The following is an 18957-nucleotide window of genomic DNA, read 5'->3' on the forward strand; positions in this document are numbered from 1 at the left end:
CTGCTTTGTGCTGCACCGTCTGTAATTTTAACTGCCGCCTGAGACAGCCAGTCAGTCGACTCTTCACTGCCTGTGGAGGAAGCGCAACTGGAAACTTTACATTTTTTTCGTCCACTATGTCCATCAGTAGGAAGAACTGGTCGGCTTTGTCCCGGTAAGATCATGACTGAGAATATGACACCTGTGGCTGAGAGTACCATCAGCAGCTGCTGCCGTTTGACAGCAGATGTTACGGAGTTTCATTTTATTCCCTGAACTGAGCTCTCTGGCTGCTTGCAACCGAGCAGCCGAGCTCAAACAAAAATGAGTTCATAATATTTATTGAGGGACTTTATCATATCTGTATCTGTCTAGTGAGCCTACAGTTGCTTTATGACACAGTGTGTCATTTTCAGTCTACTTTGATGTAATTATTTTTACAGACCTTTGCCGTGATGTTTGAATAATACGCAATGTAATCGAGTCTAGGGATAACTGAAAAATGTGTCTTGCCCTTAAATACACACATCAGATTCAATACTTGACAAGAATAGTTGATTTAAAGTTGCTTAGACAAGAAACCAACTGTAACTCTACTCATAAACAGTTGAGGAACAAGTAAAGCAGGTTCTGTGTAACCGTTATAACTACAATCTCTTCTCTCCAGCAACCAAAACAAGCAGTGAACTGGATGCATTTGTGCAGATTTCCAAAAAGTTTTACTTTCATGTTGAGTTCAGAGTGAATCCACTGCCAGGCCCGGCCTCTGCCTCTGTTTCACTTTCTATCGTCCTTGCTCCACATTATGAATGTCCTCAGACTAGCGCGCCAGTGGACAAGGGAGGACGAGGAGGAGGTGGAGAGGGAGAAGAGGAGGAGGGTGAAAAGTTCAAGCAGCTCCGCCGAGCCCGATGCTGATTTCAGCCCAGCACCCACAGATGACACGCCCACCAGTGGCAGCACCTCAGGGACAGACTCCTCAAGTGAGATGTCCCAGGGGCTGAGCAGGTTATTCTCATGATTTAGTAAAGCACAACAGCGCTTGCCAAAGCTTGATTCATAGACTGTCTGAACATGATTCTGTTGCTGTAGGTGTGAGCTCTCTGCTTGTTTACACACTTCTTCTGTCTTTCTGTTTCATGCCCACCATCTTTTTTTTTTCTCTTTGTTTCTTGCGCATAAGAAGGCAATTCTTTGATGGTGTGCCTTTCTAGTGGATGGATTTCATAAACAGAGGGGATTGTGACACTTTTGCCCCATGGGACTGTGTCATCTGTATACTCAATACTATCAAACCCATGAAACAAAACCTGATACCATGCATGGAAGGCATGAAAAGCTGTTAAAACATCAGCAGCTGATTACCTGGAGGAGGAGTAGTCTTCAAAGAGAGAGAGGAACTGTAGAGCCTTTCATTAGAGAAACCTGATCAGACACAGGACTGACAGGCCCTTTTGCCCCACACTAGAGACTATCCATCATATGGGTCAGTCACTGACGTGCGTGTACACTATTTATTTCCAGTGTGGAGCAGATACAGCTGGACTTTGTCGAGATGCTGCGTGTCCGTGATGAAAAGCGGAGGATGAGGCACGTGGAGACGCTGAGACGACAGAAGGAGGCAGAAGAGGATGTAGCAGAGGCCTGTGGAGAAGGCGGAGGAGCCAGGGTGGAGCTACTGGGGGACTTGGATGAGGATCAGGGTGGTGCGTTGCCCTCTGTGAAAGCCACATCCAAACCACAACCACCCCTCAAGGTAGCCAGTCCCACCAACAGCAGCAGGAGCAGCAGCAGCACTAGCATCACAAACAGACAAGTAAGATGGAGTCTCTCGTTACCTTACAGCAGAGTGAAAGAAATATTTTGTTAAAACTAATGTCATTTGACTCTTAAACCTACTGGAGTTATCATACGACAAAATGGCTGAGAGATAACAGCCATGCTAGCGGCTGCATGACGCTGTGGCCTACTTAGACACAGCATGCTTCGAGCTAAATGCGAATATCAGCATGCTAACATTCTCACAATGACAATGCTAACATGCTGATGTTAAGAAGGTGTAATGTTTTACATGTTCACTATCTTGGTACAGCATCTTAGCATGCTCACAATGCCAATGCTAACAAAGCACAAAGCATAAAGTACAGCAGCATTGGGCTAGCACTTATTTAGCAACAAACCAAAGTATTAAACAAATTGAGATTTTGAGCTGATGATACCTCTAGATGAAAAGTTACAGGGCCACCAAAGTGATCAGGATACATCCCCGGGGAGCTGTGAATGTCTATACTGTTGTGCTAATCCATGCAGAAGATACTGAGATATCTAACAGGTTAAGTGAAAACATCGACCTACTGGCAATGCTAAAGCTAAAGTCAGGGAACCATCAAAATCGTTTGATTCATCCTCTGGGGACCATGACAGTCTGTACAAATTGTCATGGCAATGAGAATGAGCCCAAATGTGAACTTCTTGTACAAATCCTTTGACAAGACAGGTAGACAAACACTTGACAAACCTTCAGTCACATCCAGACTATCAATGTTTCACTCAGTGTTCAGTGCAACAGTGCTACCAGGAGTGCCACCCTGCAGGGTGGTTAATCACAGTTAATTGTTACCCCACAGAGAGAGAGAGTCGTGTTAATCATTTTCTAGATCCTACAACAACAACTCAACAACTTTTTTCCCTCAGGGAACAACATTCCATGTTCTGTAAAGATGGAAAGGCTCGGTGTACATTACTAACAATATTTAGGTAAACAAAGCCAGACATTAAGAGAGGGTATATGGCAGTAGTTATACACAACTTTGCTATATTTTCTTTGAGTATACAAGCATCAGAATGTAATAATCAATCATAGAATTGAAGGAAATTCAGGAAAATACTGTGGATCATCTGCTGTCTTTTTACTGGACTCTCCCTGTGAAGTGGCCATGCAAATCATCTATGAAACTTTGATAAGGCGGACTTAAGGTCATAATTTGAACTTTATCTTTTATTACACTCGCAGGAGCCTTTAATTCAGTCCATCTGCAAATGAGGCCATAACTGCACAGTGTTGTGTAATGCAAGGCGTGTCCCAGGTGGCTCTGTACAAAAGCTTGTGTGCTGTGTGCTCATGTTGATTGTCTGTCCTGTTTGTTTCTTTGTCAGCACGAAAATGGAGAATCGTCGGGCAAATACCCTGATCCCAAGCCATCGTCCAACCCGGCTCGCAAGTTTGTCAGGTTCATGAAAGCAATTTTTGTCTATTGTTGTTTCCGTAGGGTTGGGAAGGACCAAAGACTTTCCTGATCAAACATTTTTTTAAAGATAAGATAAAGGTTATTAATTGCACAAAGGGAAAGTGCAGCAGAAGAGAAGAACAGTGTAGTCGAACAAAAGCAAGATATTCCTCAAATGAAACTGACTATGAATTAAACATATGAAGACAACCAAATGTGCTTCAAGAGACACATTTAGTTAGATCTACAGTAAATACGCCACTTGGAAGCGTGACAAGTACCTGAATATTACTACAGTATATATAATGCTTAATGCCAGTCTCACATAGACAGGCCTCTGATTAATCAGCTGGCCAGCTGACTATATTGAAAATATTGTCTAAAAAAGCAGCCTGCTTTTCTGTGTACATTAGATATTTTTAACATGGTTTGATGATGTTGCCAGCCAGTCATTCCAAAAAGATCTGTTTGAGAAGGTTTTTTACACGGTAGACCAACTTGGTTGACCAACAATTGTAGAAAACCAACATTTCAAAAGGAGCCTGGTGAATAGGGACCGGAAAAGACTTTAATACTCTGCAGCTTTACTGTGAGCTGGATCACTGGTTGCTTTCTCATGCACGTCTTCCACTGACCTTTCAGTTCACTTGTGTTTCTGGTGTTGCAGTTCTGTCTCCATCTCACTCGACAAAAGCCCCTCCACCAGCAGGTGCACGACTCCCATGAGCCCTCGCTCCCCGACGGCCCCCTTGTCCCCTCGAGAACACTGGCCGTCGCCTTGCCAGAGTCCCTCTCCAAGGGGAGCTCAAAGCCCTGTTCAGAATGGACACACAGAGGAGGTATTTTAACACAAATACTGTGCCAGAGTGTCATCATTTAGAAACATAGCTATCTGTGCTTCGTGTTTTGTTTGTCTCCTGGAGTCTGGCTGCAAGGTGCTTGCTTGTGCTGATGCCACTGCTCATGAATTCAATAAAGCAACAGCACCCTCTAGTGTTAAAAGAGTAAAAATGACAGCCTTTGTGCCAATAAAAACAAACAAATACCTCCATGGTTGCACACAGTAAACAGCCTTGAAGGGCTGCTCTCTGCAGCTCATCTTCATCTGGGGATAGTTTAATCCTCTGATCCTATGCAGCAGTAAAGCTTAAGTTATTTTACTCTACCTCAGACTAGTGTGAATGGCTCTCCCTCCAACAACGGCAACTTTGAACAGACGACCAAACCTGCGTTCATCAGACAGAGCTCCAGGACTGTGTCTTTCAGGGTAAACACATCCAAACCCCTCTCTCCACACACACACACACACACACACACACACACACACACACCCCAGGACACACATGCACATTCATACACACACCTCCCTGGTAAATGAGAACATTAACTGCTGCCTATTTGACTGTTAAAGCAAGATTTAATCTTGCACCAGCTGTTAGACTATCAGGTCAGGCTAATTTGCTTGTGCCACTCAAGCTTCGGGCTTATGCTAATAGCTGAAGCAATATTTACCAGAATTTTACTGCTGACTGGTTGCTTTGTTAACACCTTAACACATTACAAGAGAGCGGGCGACTGTGCTGGTCATTAGCTGCTGATGTTTGGACGACTGCAAGGCTAATACACATATGCTTGGTTTTCCACAGATGATGAGGAAGAAAGAGGAGGAGAGTTCAACGCTGCAAAGGAGGTAAGGAAACATGTTTGTCTTTATTTTGAGTCTCTTTTTATCTGTCCACCTCAGTTTGATTGCTGACTGCGTTATCCTGTTGTAGTGCGAGTGTGAGGATGGCCTCCAAGAAGTCTGAATCCAATACAGTAAGATAGTAATTTACTTTCCCCTGATATAATAACAAATCTGTGATCACGTTTGTTTGTATAGCACTAATAACTAAAAGGAATGTCAGTAAATAGTTATAAATATCAAAATCACATGCTGGATCCTTAGCTTTATGGTATCCAATGTCTCACTGACATTTACTGGACTTATTGGGCTGAAAGGTATTATTTCAATATTAGCTGAGTGAAAAGATCATAGCTGTTGACTTTGATCATGGATCATAGTGCATCACCACGTTATTGAAACTAAAATATATGTCATTTGTGTTAAAGTTAAATCATTTCAAGTGTGTGTAAGGTTAATTATTCTTGGGGTTTGGACCAGGACCAAAACGAAGATGAAGACAAGGCATCGTCTTTCCAGAGAAAGTGAGTTTTTGTATCTGTTCTAAAAGTTTTAATCATTGTTATTTTAGTAAAAGTACGTGTTTACAGCTGGACCTGTGAGCATTCTGTTTTGTCCAGCTCTAAGCAGAGGATTTCATCAAGGTCCATCCAGGAGAAGATGGAGAGACTGGCTCAGGCTGCACAGGTTAGCGAGACATAATACCTCAGCCTTCTGAAGCATGCTGGTGTTGCAAGAAAATACAGAGTAACTCTTCACATAACAATATTTTTTTATATTTTTCATCTTTTTTTTTTTCTTTTCTTGTATGCATGTAGAAGTCTGAGGTGATACGATCTCCAGACGTGACCCAGAGGACCCTGTTCTTGCTGGATGAGGTGTCCAGGAAGCGAGGCCTCTTTGAAAAGGAGCAGCAGGCGGCCTGCCCCACCAGCCCGGGAGTTTCCAGACAGGTACATTTATGACTCACGCTCTGCTTTTTTTCCTGTATCAGATGAGCCATCAATGCATGCTGTTCTAAATCTTTAACATCTCATTGTTCTTATCAGGAATTTAGGAGCTTCGCATCAGGAATGTCAGATCGGATCAACCGCTGGCTCAACAAGACCAACCAAACTGGGTCTTCAAACACTCCTAGTGTAAGGCCACTCACACTGAAACTGTATCATGTCAGACGATGGGGAAGTGCAGTGTCTGGCAGCTAGAGGGCAGTAGTGCTCTTTTAGATTCACCATGAGCGTCAGTGTCCTGAGCAGGTTTTGTGTTTTGGTTCCTGCGGCTTACCTTTGATAAGATTTGAATTTTAGGTTGTATATATGTAAATATGTAAAAAAAAAAAAAAAAAAAAAAGGGTCACATTGCTCTTGTTTATTGTGCTCAGTGATGAGGAACAGTATTTTCTATTTATAGGACTTGAGACATGTGGACATCACCAGCAAGAGGAGCCTGTTCGAAAGCACTGGGGGAGACAATGTCCCACAAAACAGCCCTGGAAAAATCTACAAGTGAAGGATGAACCTTTATAATGTCCAACAGGCATGTTTACTGTCCCACACTGCATGTAGAAACATACAGCAAGACTTATTTGTCTGGTCATTCTGAGGCAGCCCACAACTTTAACATAACTTTCTATTTAAATATGGAAATGTATTTCCTCAGCAATCAATTCTTGCCTTTCTGTGCCTTTATTTGCATAATCTAGAAGACGGTGAGAGGAGCAGACAACTGGAAGATTAATGGATGCCATAACTGACTGATTCTTTCTTCAAGCTTTTCATGTTTTGTTTTGTTTTTTTAATCTACTGCCAAAGCACACGGGAGGAACAGATACGCAAAAAAGAGAAAAAAGTTAGCTGAGTTTTAGCTTGAGAGGACGGAAGAGAAGGTCACTGCTTTTAAAGTTTGGAGGCTTCAATCACTTTAGCATTGCTTCTTGAAGTATAAATATGTCTTATTTCAAACACTGAAACACTGATGTGTGAGGAAAAGGGTAAAAAGCAATGTAGACATGAGAGGTGAAGAAAAGTAAAAGAAAAGAGAGAGGGCGGTGATGTATTTGCTTTAAAACATCAGCTGTTTGCCTTAACTTTGTGTAATTTTGAACAGCACTTTAAACAGGTGAGGGTCTTAAGGCTAATGATAGCTATTTTTATTGAATTATTAATTCTGGAGTTGTAATTGTACGTTTTTGTCTAATCCGCCACAATATATTTTTTGTTTTGTGTCAGTGTAGGCAGGATGCTGCTGTCTAAGGAATAAAATGTTTTATTGCCACTAATGTGTGTCATTAATGTCTTTAAATGCTCACTTACACCCTACAGAAGACAGAGTCTAAAATAAATATATATTCTTCAACAGCACTTATCTCAGCAGCGGGAGGCTGTAGATAAGAGGTGCATGCCTGTGTTTTGTCAGTGGCAAGTTGCCATATAAGGCTGAGAAAGTGTGTACATGGTGTGTATGCTGTGGTGGAATGTAACTTAGTGCGTTTACTCTTCAAATTCTTCAGTGTACTTCAAATTTAAGGTACTTGTACTTCACTTCCATTTTTACTATCTAAGAGACAAATATTGTACTTTTTACTCCATTAAATTTGCCTCACACCTTTAGTCACTAGCTACTTTTCAGGTTACAATTTTTCATACCATTCATGTCCGATGAAAACCACGATCTCCATATCTGGTGATTTTAAATTTTTCTAACTAACTAAATGGCAACTTGTTCCTTTAAAGGGCTGAGAAAATTCTCATGAAAAGTTAGCTTTTTTTCCGATACATGGTTTCCACAGGACAGTGACAGTGACACTACAAACATATGATAAACTTATAGAGTATGATACATTACTGTAGATTAAACGATATAGCTATATAAAGTAGTTAAAATTAGCTCAGCCTTAAACATCCACAGCCGTAAAATGCAACATACACATGAATGCAGCAGTAATATTAATCTAAAAACATCAGCTATAACAGTAAAACACTGGCATGAACCATTTTACTGCTCAATGAGTAATTTTATTTTTTACTTTGACTATTTTACTTAAGATTTTACTTGTAGTGGAGTATTTTCACAGTGTGATATTTGTAGTTTTGCTTAAATAAAGGATCTAAATCCTACTTCTTCCACCAGTGTGTGTGTGTGTGTGTGTGTGTGTGTGTGTGTTTGTGTGTGTGTGTGTGTGCGCGCGCACGTGCGAATCATTGTCAGCGATTAACTGTCTGGATCTTTTTGTCACTGCAATCCACACTTGTGCACACGGTGGCCTTTTTTGGGAATGGTGATAATGGAGAGTACACGCTATCTAAAAAGTTATTAATAACACAACAAGAGTTTCTAAAGCCTCCTCGACACTACGCAGTGTGTGACTCGACCCTCTGAGACTAGCCCCACGCTCCTGTCAGTGAAAGCAGGGACCTCTCCTCTGCTGCACACCGACACTCTCCATCAACTGTTTCTCCTTCGCTCCATCTATCCCCAGGTAGGTTTAAATTGTTTACAGCGTCGTGTGTGTGTGCAACCAGAACACAGCATTTGGGCTATAAAATGTTGTTAGGAGGCTGTAAATGATGTGGTGACTGGGAAGATTTTTAGATGAATTTATGGACTCTGTTTAATGCTCAGATTCACTGGTGGACACCTGAACGCTCCCTGCCATGTCTGACAACGAGGAGGTGGTGGAGGAGTATGAGGAGTAGGTTGAAGCTTGCTTTAATTTAACTCTCAGCCTTGCTAAATACACACGTTTCTGCTTGCACATTCTGAACATGCCTCTTATGTAAATGTAAAAATACTGTTACAGCTGCATATAGACAGACATGCGGTTTCTTTACATGTATTGTAATGATAGCTGTATGTTGCTGTAACATAATGACAAATTGCTATTGTTTTTGTTCAGAATAATAACGTACATACGTGTTTGCTCTCCACAGGGAGGTGGAAGGTAAGAACACCCATAATGACTCACCGTAGTCTGTGCAGCACTCAGAGATGTCACCCACAGTGAAAACTAAAGATATGTTGTTTTGACAGGTGTTCTCTCTGGGTAATCCAGCAAGCTTAATATAGGAACTTCTCACCACTGTACACTACCTGACAGTATGACATTGATTTCAAAGGAATGTAAAGACATTATCATAGCTGTGTCTCCTGTTAATGAAAATGTCAGATTGATTGATGAATTAAATATAGATGTTTTCTTTTTTTCTACTGTTTGAGGCTTATCGTGCAGTGAGACTTCCTGGTTGATTGCAGCAGGTGTTTTTTTTCTTTTGTAAAAGTTGTTTGTTCCAGGTCTCGATTGTGATTTCTTCATCCTGTTCTACTTTTGCTTGTAATTAGTTGAGGCATTAGAGCAAAAGTAGCTGAGTGTGTTTAACAAGTGGAACTACAAACCAAGGTTTGCATTTGTCATTACGTGATTACATTCGTATAATCCTTCTTTTATGTATTTTCCTGGCTGTGTGATTCAGAAGAGGAGGCTGCTGAGGGTATGTGGCCACAGTTTTAGTCTTTCTTACTCCCTTTCTGTTTTTAATGTGGCTTCCTGCTTTGCTAGCTGGCTGCCTTCACTAACCAGCTCCGTGCTTTCGCTCGGCAGGGGAGCAGGGGGTAGAGGAGGAGGAGGTGGAGGAGGAGCAGGAGGAGGCAGAGGAAGGTATTGCTTGGGCTTTGTGCTGAAAGCATCTTTTATAAGATACTCCAGATGGGGCTGTTTTTGTTGACACAGTGCCAGGAGCACAAGGAGCAACTTGACCTTTTAATCAGAGGCACTGTGATGAAGCTCACTACGCACATGCACAGCAACTGGCCATAAACATCATCATGCAAAACTGAATTTAGAGTATGAAGTGAAATGTTCCATGACTATCCTGGGCTCTTACATCTCAAGATTCATAAATGTATAGCTGAGAAATAATACTTGAGCTGAACATTTAAATTTGTCAAACTATGTCAGCAAATAGACTGGCATGTATAGATGAAGACAAAGTAGTTATTAATGAATAAATAAAATAAAAAAAAAATTCTGATAGAACTAAAAAAAAAAGATAGATAAATTAATGAATAAAAACGTGTGTTTCTCTATCGCTACTAACATTTATTTATGTATTTCTACATCTTTACTTTTTTTTATATCTAATTTCTTAATTTACTCCTGTAGTCACACATACATCCACATACACATTTCTGTCGTTATGTTAATGACTAAATTCAGGCAGAATTAATACAGTCAATTTGATCACACTACAGTGACCAATCGTGCTTTAGCGTGAGGTTAGTACCACCTCCCTCACTAACATACAGACACAGAAGTATGAAGTATGCAGACATACAAAAATAAATACATGGAAATGTACAGAAATGAAGAAGACATTTATTTATTTAAGTCACAATTCTTCATGTATTTATTTCATTTTTTATGTATTCTTTTATTTAATTATTGCATATTTATGTATTTATTTTATATGACTGTCCCCTGTCTGACGCTTTTGGAGTAGCAGTGTAAGATATCAAAAGCCCAAACAAAAACAGTCTTTTTCACAAAGTTAGTCTCTGTTTGCTGTCAGTAATGGAGATATTTCAGAAAGCTTCATCTGACCAGATCGTATATTTAAAGCTCACAGACATTAACTGAACTGCTCATGGAGTAGTTGTTTTTACATGCATGCCTTATCACATGATCTGTGGTTAGATCCCAAGTCAGAGTTCAGAAGGTGTGGTGTCATCACATCTATCTGACCCCAAACACACTCCCCGACACACACACACTCCACTTCACCAGCTCTCAAGTGCTGTCAGCTTTAAATACCAGAGGTAGGTAGCTCACTCTGAACTGATCGCTTGTTATCTGATGTGTACTCTATCCTGGTTTAGCAGCTGTTCTTTTTCACAATTTGTCATTGTGAAAAAGAACAGGTTACTGAAAAGGGAGAGTGGCTGCTCGAGTAAGGCAGTAAGTCAATATCACACCCAGTGAGAATCAAGATATCTCACTGACATGTCATTATTTGCTGCACCACTTCCTTCTCCTCCAGAGGCCGTGCAGGAAGAGGACAAACCTGCTGCAGAGGAGGAGGCCGAGGAAGAACAAGGTGAGGGGTTTGGAGTGGAAAACACTGTTGTCAGGTTGTTTTTGAGTGCAGACATCTAGTCAGTGTCGTGGTTACCAAACAAGACAACATCAAAGTGTATTGTGGATGTGTTGACAACCAAGTCACGATGATTAAGTAACTCTGCCCGCAACCATCAGTCAGAGGCAGACGGGGAAATTATCTGTTGTTTCAGTCACACTTCACTCTGGTATGTGACAGTCTGCAGGTTTTCTTCTTCTCTCTGTCTCACAGTCACCGGGTGAGAGTAATCCCCAGGCCTCCCCGTTCCTCCCAGCCCACAGGCTCTTGCTTATTAGTCAGAATTAGGTATTAGCTGTTCTACTTAATCAGCAATATTTAGGCGTTCCTCTCTCTCGTTGCGAGTCATATGAAACAGGAGGTATGTTAGTCAGACTCAATCTCATCTTCTCATCTCATCTATGCCTTTGAATCAGTAAACGCCCCATAAGGCTCCAGTAAACTGCCACCTGATGCGTCATACAGACTGGACAGGTGACTTGACGACTCTTTTTTGTGAAAGCAGCTTTTCTCCTGCCAGCTCAGTTCATCACCAGAGCAGTTTCTATTAGCTAGAGAGGGTGTTGTCACTCAGTCCGTCGGTCGGCCCACCATGTTGTGGGCCATCTGTAAGATGGATGGCTATGAAATCTTGTGCAGACATTCATGGTGCACAGAGGACGAATCCTGAATGACTTAAGTGATCCTCTGCTTTTTCTTTGGCCACCATCATCGACACAAAATTTCAATTTGTCCAGAACTTTGGTTTATGACCAAATACCTGCAAAGCGAATGACAGTACCATCACCCTCAGCTGTGCTTTGTGTTTGGTGCTAATTAGCAAATGTAAGCATGCTAACATGTGAACACAGTAAACCTTTCATGACATACATGTACCACATAAGCATGTTAACATGACATTGTGAGCATGCTAGCATTGCTGACATTAGCATAATGTCACACAGCTGCTAGCATGGCTTTAACCTAGACTTGTTAAAATGAAAAGCACCAGTTTTTGTAAGTTATAACGAAGACCATAATAAATTATTGAACATATATATCACACTCACCTCTCATGATGTCTGGAACTGCTACTCTTGAGGCGTCTGATGTCAGATGGTTGTGATGGTGATGGTGGTGGTGATGATGATGCTACTTGGAGTTGGTTCTCCAGGTTTGGGTCAGTCATTCTCGAGAGTGCATGTCTCCTCAGGATGGAAAAATCCTCAGGACGTACATACAGTTTGTAGAAATCAAGCAGAGGCAGCTTATCATTGCTTTGCAGCCCAATGATTTCATGTTGTTGGTTGTCAGGCACATCAGCTGTTTTCAGATTAAAGAGAGCACCAAATATGTAAAATTATTTTTGTTAACTTTTCATATCCTGAAACCTTTTCCTGAGTTTTCACACTCTGCAGCACACTCAGATGTCATAGCAGGCTTTTGTTCCGACAGACGAGGGAAATCCACATTGTTTCCTCGTTCCAGTTACACTTGCCACAGCTATCCAATATTACTTTGTCTGGTGCTAGCAGCTCCACAGCAGCAACAAGGCACTCCTTCATAACTTCTCCTTCTGAATGAGCTTTCAGCTCCTTAGCTATTAGCTGGCTCACCACAAAACTTGCCTGCAGATCACTGCTAGCTGCGCTTTCAAACTCTGCCGAAGAGCGTTAGCTTTATCCAAGTGCGTTTGTCCTTTCAGCTCATCCAGCTAGCATGTTTGTAGCTATAATGACGCTCGTAATTAGCCTTTTTCATTATTACTGCCGTGTCCTCACAAGCCAACTTAAGAACTCTGGCTTATTTCACTTCAACAAAAAAAATGTTGGTCCATTTTCTCTTTGAAAGCGCGACACTAAGCATCCAGATTACTTTTCTTGACAGTTACCAGGTTGCTCGTCATCACGTAACTGCTACGTACATGGTGCGTTCAAGGACCACCCGGAAGGGTGGATTCATCTACAATTGTATATTATTTTCTTCTATCGTAGAAAAGAGGTAATTGCTCTCTAAAAATGTTTTTGTATTTCTGAGTTGCTTTGTTATGATTAGGAATTTTCTCATCGAACAGGTCAAATGGTCTTGTGGACCGCAGACAGCCCGGAGGCCAGACTTCTACCCGTCTTTTATAATGTAGCGTTCATCTGTATGGCCTTTAGTTAAAAGTTTTGGTTGAGTGTCATTCAGAGGTCACAGATGCCTTACCTTCTTTGGTGAGAGACTGCTTATTATCAAGACAACCTCTCTCACCTCCCCATTGCTATTTATGATATACGACTCATGCAACATTTGCGACACACATACACACAGGCACACACACAGACACACCACCATCACCACAGATAAGTAAACACTACCTGACTTTCTCAGTACTCTATTTTGGTCTTTATCTTCTTTTTATGTTCTCTCATACATCATTTTGCCTGTCAGCGCTCCTAAAAACTATTATTTACTGTCCCCTAAAGCACATTAACTTGACACAGTCACAGACACACACAAACCTCTTTTATTCTCCTTTTATTTTGGTTTCAGATGGAGAAGGAGAAGCAGAGGAGGGAGAAGGTAACACTGTTTATGTGAACTGCTTCAGTGTTGGCACACCTTGCACATTGTGAATCTGTTTTTCTTGGATGTACTCAGCCTTAACCTGAGTCATACCAGGATTACAGTCACTTGAGTGTTCTGATAAATATATATCCAGCTGTTGTGAGCACATACAAGGTTGAAGTATTTATTTTTTATTCTACAATGCAGGGTTGTACAATGACATGCAAGCTTTGACACACAGCCAGAGGAAAGCTGCTCTGTTGTTGGCTTGGTACAGCAGTGGCAGTGTTGGGCAAGCTACCTGGAGACAGCAACAGTGCAAATGTAGTTTACATTATTGAAGCTTTTTTTTTTTTTACACTGAACCAACTTAATTCCAAGTCAGTGCACCGTGTGGCGGTGGCATCAGTTACAGATCCTTGGCCTCAGAAATGCTTATTGGCCTTTAGCATCCTTTGAGCTCTGTGCTTTTCTAGTAATTTGTGAGCATAGCGACTCCATGGTCATAACTTGCTTTAACTATTTATTTTCTTTCTCAACAGAGGAAGAGGAGGAGACCAAACCAAAATTCAAGTGAGTAACACCTATGGATACACACACACACACACACACACACACACACACACACACACACACACACACACACACACACACAAGAAGCGTATTCCTTTACAGTACTGTTACTATTAGCTCTACAAATATTTGTTGTAGAGCTAATTCTTCTTCCTATAAATACAATCTGACAATTAGGGAAATGCACTCACTGGCTTTCTAGCAGTTATATGGTTGATATTACTCTCATTGTAAAGTCATCTATCATGCTGCTTAGCTTATCTCAGTTCAACACAAAGGCTGGATGCAGGGGGAAGCAGTTCTCCTGACTCTGTCCAAAGCTAACAAACTCCTTCTACAGACACCTCTTAAGCTCCCTGACTAACACTTTATATCTTGTTTGTTTTATCTCTACAACGTTACTGCATCCGGCCATGAAATAGTGTGGTACATAAATTGTTGTTTTACGCTGATTAAACAAATAAGATATAACATTGTGTTCTCGAGGTGCTGGAAGTTTGGTTTTGTTACCTTTTGACAGAGCCAAGCGAGCTGTTTCCAGCTGTTTGAAGCTATTAAGGTACTTTAAATTCTCACCACCTGAGTCACACAAGTTGTGTCAAAAACCATACTCCTTCTCTGTTGCAACCTGCTCAAACCTGAACACATATTTTCAGAGAAACTGAACCAAAACCTAAAAATAATCTATAATCTTAACCTAACCTCACACTTAACTGGGCAGACAGCCCACAGTAAAAGTATTTCCTGTTTTTCAATGGTATATCTGCTGTACAAAGACTGGAAAAGTTAAATAAATCCAGAAAGAAAATGTACTGGCAGCTCATTACCCGGACTTTGACCTGTCATTCAAAAATGTTTGGTTTACCTACCGTAAAAAAAAAAAAAAAAGAAATGGACAGTTTTTGTCAATATTTTACCCACAGCAATAACAATTGAACTTTTCTGTTAGTTAGCCCTGTATCTGCAGTGATAATAACTCTTGTAAAAAAAAAAAAAAAATCAAACAAAGAAATCTGTGTTAAGTAGATTTTAGATGCAAAAATGTATTCAGAATATAAATTGCTTTGGACTTGAAATCTTAAGTTCAAGATTTGGGAGTCAAAATGTCAGAGTCTTCTGGTTTACAAAATCATTTCTTCCTGTCTCTGTCTATACAATGATGGTTAGTAAAAGTTTATTCTGCAACATCGTGGAATAAATTTAATAAAATCTATGGCAAAGCCAAGAGTAGCGTACAGCAAAAAAATATCTATAAAAAAAGCTGTTTTTAAGCATTCATGACGTGCACATGCACCGATGTGAATGAACTCACTGACGGCACATTTGTTAGGCATGTTGATTCCATTTAAGCCTCACTGACATCCACAGCGACAGTGACTTATGATTGTTTTATGATTTTCTTTTTCTTTACATTTGTTCCTTGATCCTATAACTTTTTTTCTCAATTTTTAATCCCCAGGCCATTTATCATGCCCAACCTCATCCCTCCTAAGATCCCAGATGGAGAGAAAGTGGATTTTGATGTGAGTGACAGACTGGGAATGAGAACAGAGTTTAGTGCTCTGCATATGTTCCTGCCTGCTGGTGGATAATATCATTTTAAACATCATGTTATGTTGGAATACACATGATAATGCTCTGCCTTTTCTAGGGTCTCTATTCATTTAATCTATTTTTAGTCAACATACACCAATAACCCCAGTGTTTTTACTCTGTATAATCATTTTTTCCTTTTGTCCAGGTGTCTGTTTAATTTGAGATCAGTAACAAATATGTGTATTGTAACATGTAACATGTATCTGTAACATGGAAATCAACCCATGCCATTAAGCACAAGGAGCACTAAACATCTGTTTCTGCAGGATATACATCGTAAAAGGATGGAGAAGGACCTGATGGAGCTTCAGACTTTGATTGAGGTTCACTTTGAGAGCAGGAAGAAGGAAGAAGAGGAGCTCATTAATCTCAAGGACAGGATTGTGAGAGTGCTGCACTATGGCTAATCAAATGTAAACTTATTCACACACACATAACTTTAAAGATCTGCTTTATGACCTCAGATGTGACCTTTCGTGCAGGAGAAGCGCCGTTCTGAGCGAGCAGAGCAGCAAAGGATCCGCAGTGAGAGAGAGAAAGAGCGACAGAAGCGTCTTGAGGTATTGCCACGTTCCAGCTGCTGCCATCTTATTTATACTTTGTGCATCTACTGAGCCTCGTCATCTTTCTCTCTGCATCCATGTATCTTTAGGAGGAGAGAGCTCGGAAGGAGGAAGAGGAGGCCAAGAGGAGAGCAGAGGACGATGCCAAGAAGAAGAAAACCCTTACCAGCCTCCACTTTGGAGGCTACATGCAGAAGTTGGTGAGCAGGTGGAGGTTTCATAGTCTGTTTTTTCAGAAGGTTATCGGTAGTTCAAATGTAGACCACCATGTTTCACTTCACTTTACCACAGACAGAAAAACGGAGCGGTAAGAGGCAGACTGAGAGAGAGAAGAAGAAGAAGATCCTGAATGAAAGACGCAAATCTCTGGACATCGAGAACCTGAACCAGGAAAGACTCAAGTGGGTGGACAGATGTTGTATCATTGCACCACAAGAAGGATAAAGTGCTTTTTCTGTTAGTGATCACACTGTCCCATTTTCCCATATCTGTGTCTGGCAGGGAGAAAGCTAAAGAGCTGTGGGAGTGGATGTACCAGCTGGAGGCAGAGAAGTTTGAACTGCAGTATCAGTTCACCAGACAGAAATATGAGGTGCGTCTGCTGCGGGATACAACTCATATCGTCCCAGTAAGGAATGATCTGTCTAACAGGCCTCATTGGAATAACATTTGCTTCTTTGTTCCAGATCAACGTGCTAAGAAACCGTGTCAGCGACCATCAGAAGACGTGAGAAACAAACTCTTTTTGCTCTTTGATACCACGAGTTAGATAAAAAGACAAAGTCAGATGAAAAAAAAAGAACTGTCACAATAGATAGCGCAGAAGTTCAGACATCCTGACTTGTCCTGACCTGTCGAGCACCAGAACTGCTGATCCCACACTTCCCATGATTTAATAGCTTGATAGCATTTTTGACTGGAACCTTCCTCACTGACTGAAATGACTTGTTTCCCCGTTTCAGGGAACATGAACTCCAGCTTAGAGGCTGACTCCCTATGATGAGTAAAGTCAACTAAATTGTGTGTTAAGTGTCCATTTAAAGTTAAAGTTAGGCCACTAAAACAAAGTTAGTTTGTGAAGTTTGTTCTGAGGCCTGAACTCAGGTTGCCAAATTTTGCACAAATGCCTCCCAGTGCCTATTGCTCACTTTTAATAGAACTTCCACGCTCAATTAACAAAAGTCAATAATTATGTCTTGTAATTCAAGTTCTAGGAACGCAGATGAGTGGATGTGACTGGAAAACTTAAACGATCTGTGACTAAATAATTTGATGATTAGAATAACAGTCATGCAGACTAGCAACGGTTATAAAGAGTTACTATACTATAATTAATGTTAACGGTGGGGTTAGGAGAAGACGTGGTGATGTGTAGTGGCTCTTTAAGTGCTCATCTCTCACTGAAAGAACCCTCCAAATGTTCACAACCCCCCCCCCCAGGCTCTGTTCGTCCAAGTGGGAGAGCAAGCTGTAAGGCAGGGTGTGGCGGGCATGTCATCTGTCACACCTGTCACAGACAGGTGACGGCTTCAGTGACTGAGCACGTTTCACGGTGTCACAGTGCTGACTGCAGTGATATTTTTGGAATGGATGAGAGAGGACTCTGCAGCCTCCTAATGGCCGCTAAATGTGCATTCTCTGTGCTTTTTCTGGACAAACAAGTTGTGCCTGAGTCTTTCTTTGTTTTCAACAGATCCAAGAGGACCAAGAGAGGCCTGAGGAAATAGGCTGACGTGCTGAGCGAGCGGTGTAACCATCAGCCGAGCCCTGGCCTTCCTGCCACACCCCAGTCCCACATGTTTCCTTCATATCCTCACCTACAGTACCAATTTTATCCAGTTTTCCAGCTACATCTGACTCTGTTGTTTTCCTCTTTAAAATAGTCCCCCTGTGCTTGAGAGTGTAAATAAAAACCATCTTAGTTCAATCGATCGCTTCTTTCATTTTCTGACCTCTGAGCATGGGTGCATGAGTTCGTTTACTGGCAATCAAAACTCAGCAGAGAGTAAAATGACTCTGCAGTGCATTCAAGCCTGAAGCAAAGACAGGAAGAAACACCTTCCTCCTCTGAGACAGGCTCTGACACGATGCTCCTTGGGCCAACGCCCAGAACTCCACCCAACGCACAAACGCACACATCCATAATCCTAGGTGGGAAAATCCTCTTTGTGAAAAAAGGTCCTCCTCCAACTGCTTTCAAGATTTTTTTCAAACTCACCTCGAAGTGAATTAACATGACAACTATCTTGGTTTTGCTCAGAGATGAAAAACTTATTACATACAAATATAAACACTGGTGTGGATCCGATGTGGCCCCAAATATGATGTAAAGGCTACAGCTTGTTGTGAAACTAGCATTCCATTCAGAGTTAGTATGATTTATGAATTTGTGGCCAGCTTTTATGAAACTTACCTCAATTAATTAAAAGCACACACACACAAGCAAACCTACTAAATCCTAAAATAATCTCAAACGAACTGTGCACAGAACATTTCTGGTTCAAAGTGATTATCATCCATGAAAGAATACAAAAATATGAACTATCTCTTTGTAAGTGGGATGAATCATGGAGAATTTCTTTGTGCCTGCAGCATCTATAATTAGACCAACATACCATGGAGACAGTGATAAATGAGTGAGAAAACTACATCTGCTCTTTTTTCCACTGCTTTTCATT

The 18957-nt window shown here is 41.1% G+C and overlaps 2 protein-coding genes across 3 annotated transcripts; both read left to right on the forward strand.

The window, feature by feature from the left end:
• lad1 (ladinin) lies at nt 1–7164 on the forward strand. The gene is made up of 14 exons (XM_041945171.1): nt 1–154; nt 799–987; nt 1504–1795; nt 3136–3209; nt 3874–4045; nt 4378–4473; nt 4853–4896; nt 4982–5024; nt 5371–5414; nt 5511–5577; nt 5709–5843; nt 5940–6029; nt 6301–6426; nt 6593–7164. Exons 1-13 carry the CDS (start codon nt 117–119, stop codon nt 6397–6399), a joined length of 1383 nt encoding a protein of 460 aa, XP_041801105.1. The 5' UTR covers nt 1–116; the 3' UTR covers nt 6400–6426; nt 6593–7164.
• Nucleotides 7165–7333: 169 nt separating this feature from the next.
• On the forward strand, nt 7334–18200 carry tnnt2a (troponin T type 2a (cardiac)). 2 transcript variants are annotated; one of them, XM_041945184.1, is made up of 16 exons: nt 7334–7416; nt 8249–8368; nt 8512–8581; nt 8820–8830; nt 9360–9377; nt 10923–10979; nt 13533–13562; nt 14090–14120; nt 15580–15643; nt 15983–16099; nt 16199–16276; nt 16369–16479; nt 16571–16680; nt 16781–16871; nt 16966–17006; nt 17973–18200. In XM_041945184.1, the coding sequence occupies exons 3-16, from the start codon at nt 8544–8546 to the stop codon at nt 18004–18006; spliced, it is 831 nt and encodes a 276-aa protein (XP_041801118.1). In that variant the 5' UTR covers nt 7334–7416; nt 8249–8368; nt 8512–8543; the 3' UTR covers nt 18007–18200. The 2 variants fall into 2 exon arrangements, with proteins under 2 accessions (XP_041801118.1, XP_041801119.1); XM_041945185.1 differs by having other exon boundaries at nt 9363–9377.
• Nucleotides 18201–18957: the final 757 nt, after the last annotated feature.

This window comes from Chelmon rostratus, chromosome 10 (genome assembly GCF_017976325.1).
Source record: "Chelmon rostratus isolate fCheRos1 chromosome 10, fCheRos1.pri, whole genome shotgun sequence".
NCBI lineage: Eukaryota > Metazoa > Chordata > Actinopteri > Chaetodontiformes > Chaetodontidae > Chelmon > Chelmon rostratus.

What these genes read in the sequence shown, in the direction of transcription:
- lad1 (XM_041945171.1), top strand. Translation starts at nt 117, where the DNA reads ATGTCCATCAGTAGGAAGAACTGGTCGGCTTTGTCCCG. An exon ending in ATGTCCCAGGGGCTGAGCAG is followed by an intron (nt 988 to 1,503) that starts GTTATTCTCATG and finishes ATTTATTTCCAG; the next exon opens with TGTGGAGCAGATACAGCTGG. An exon ending in AGAATGGACACACAGAGGAG is followed by an intron (nt 4,046 to 4,377) that starts GTATTTTAACAC and finishes ACTCTACCTCAG; the next exon opens with ACTAGTGTGAATGGCTCTCC.
- tnnt2a (XM_041945184.1), top strand. Translation starts at nt 8,544, where the DNA reads ATGTCTGACAACGAGGAGGTGGTGGAGGAGTATGAGGA. An exon ending in GAGACCAAACCAAAATTCAA is followed by an intron (nt 14,121 to 15,579) that starts GTGAGTAACACC and finishes TTTAATCCCCAG; the next exon opens with GCCATTTATCATGCCCAACC. An exon ending in CTGAACCAGGAAAGACTCAA is followed by an intron (nt 16,681 to 16,780) that starts GTGGGTGGACAG and finishes TGTGTCTGGCAG; the next exon opens with GGAGAAAGCTAAAGAGCTGT.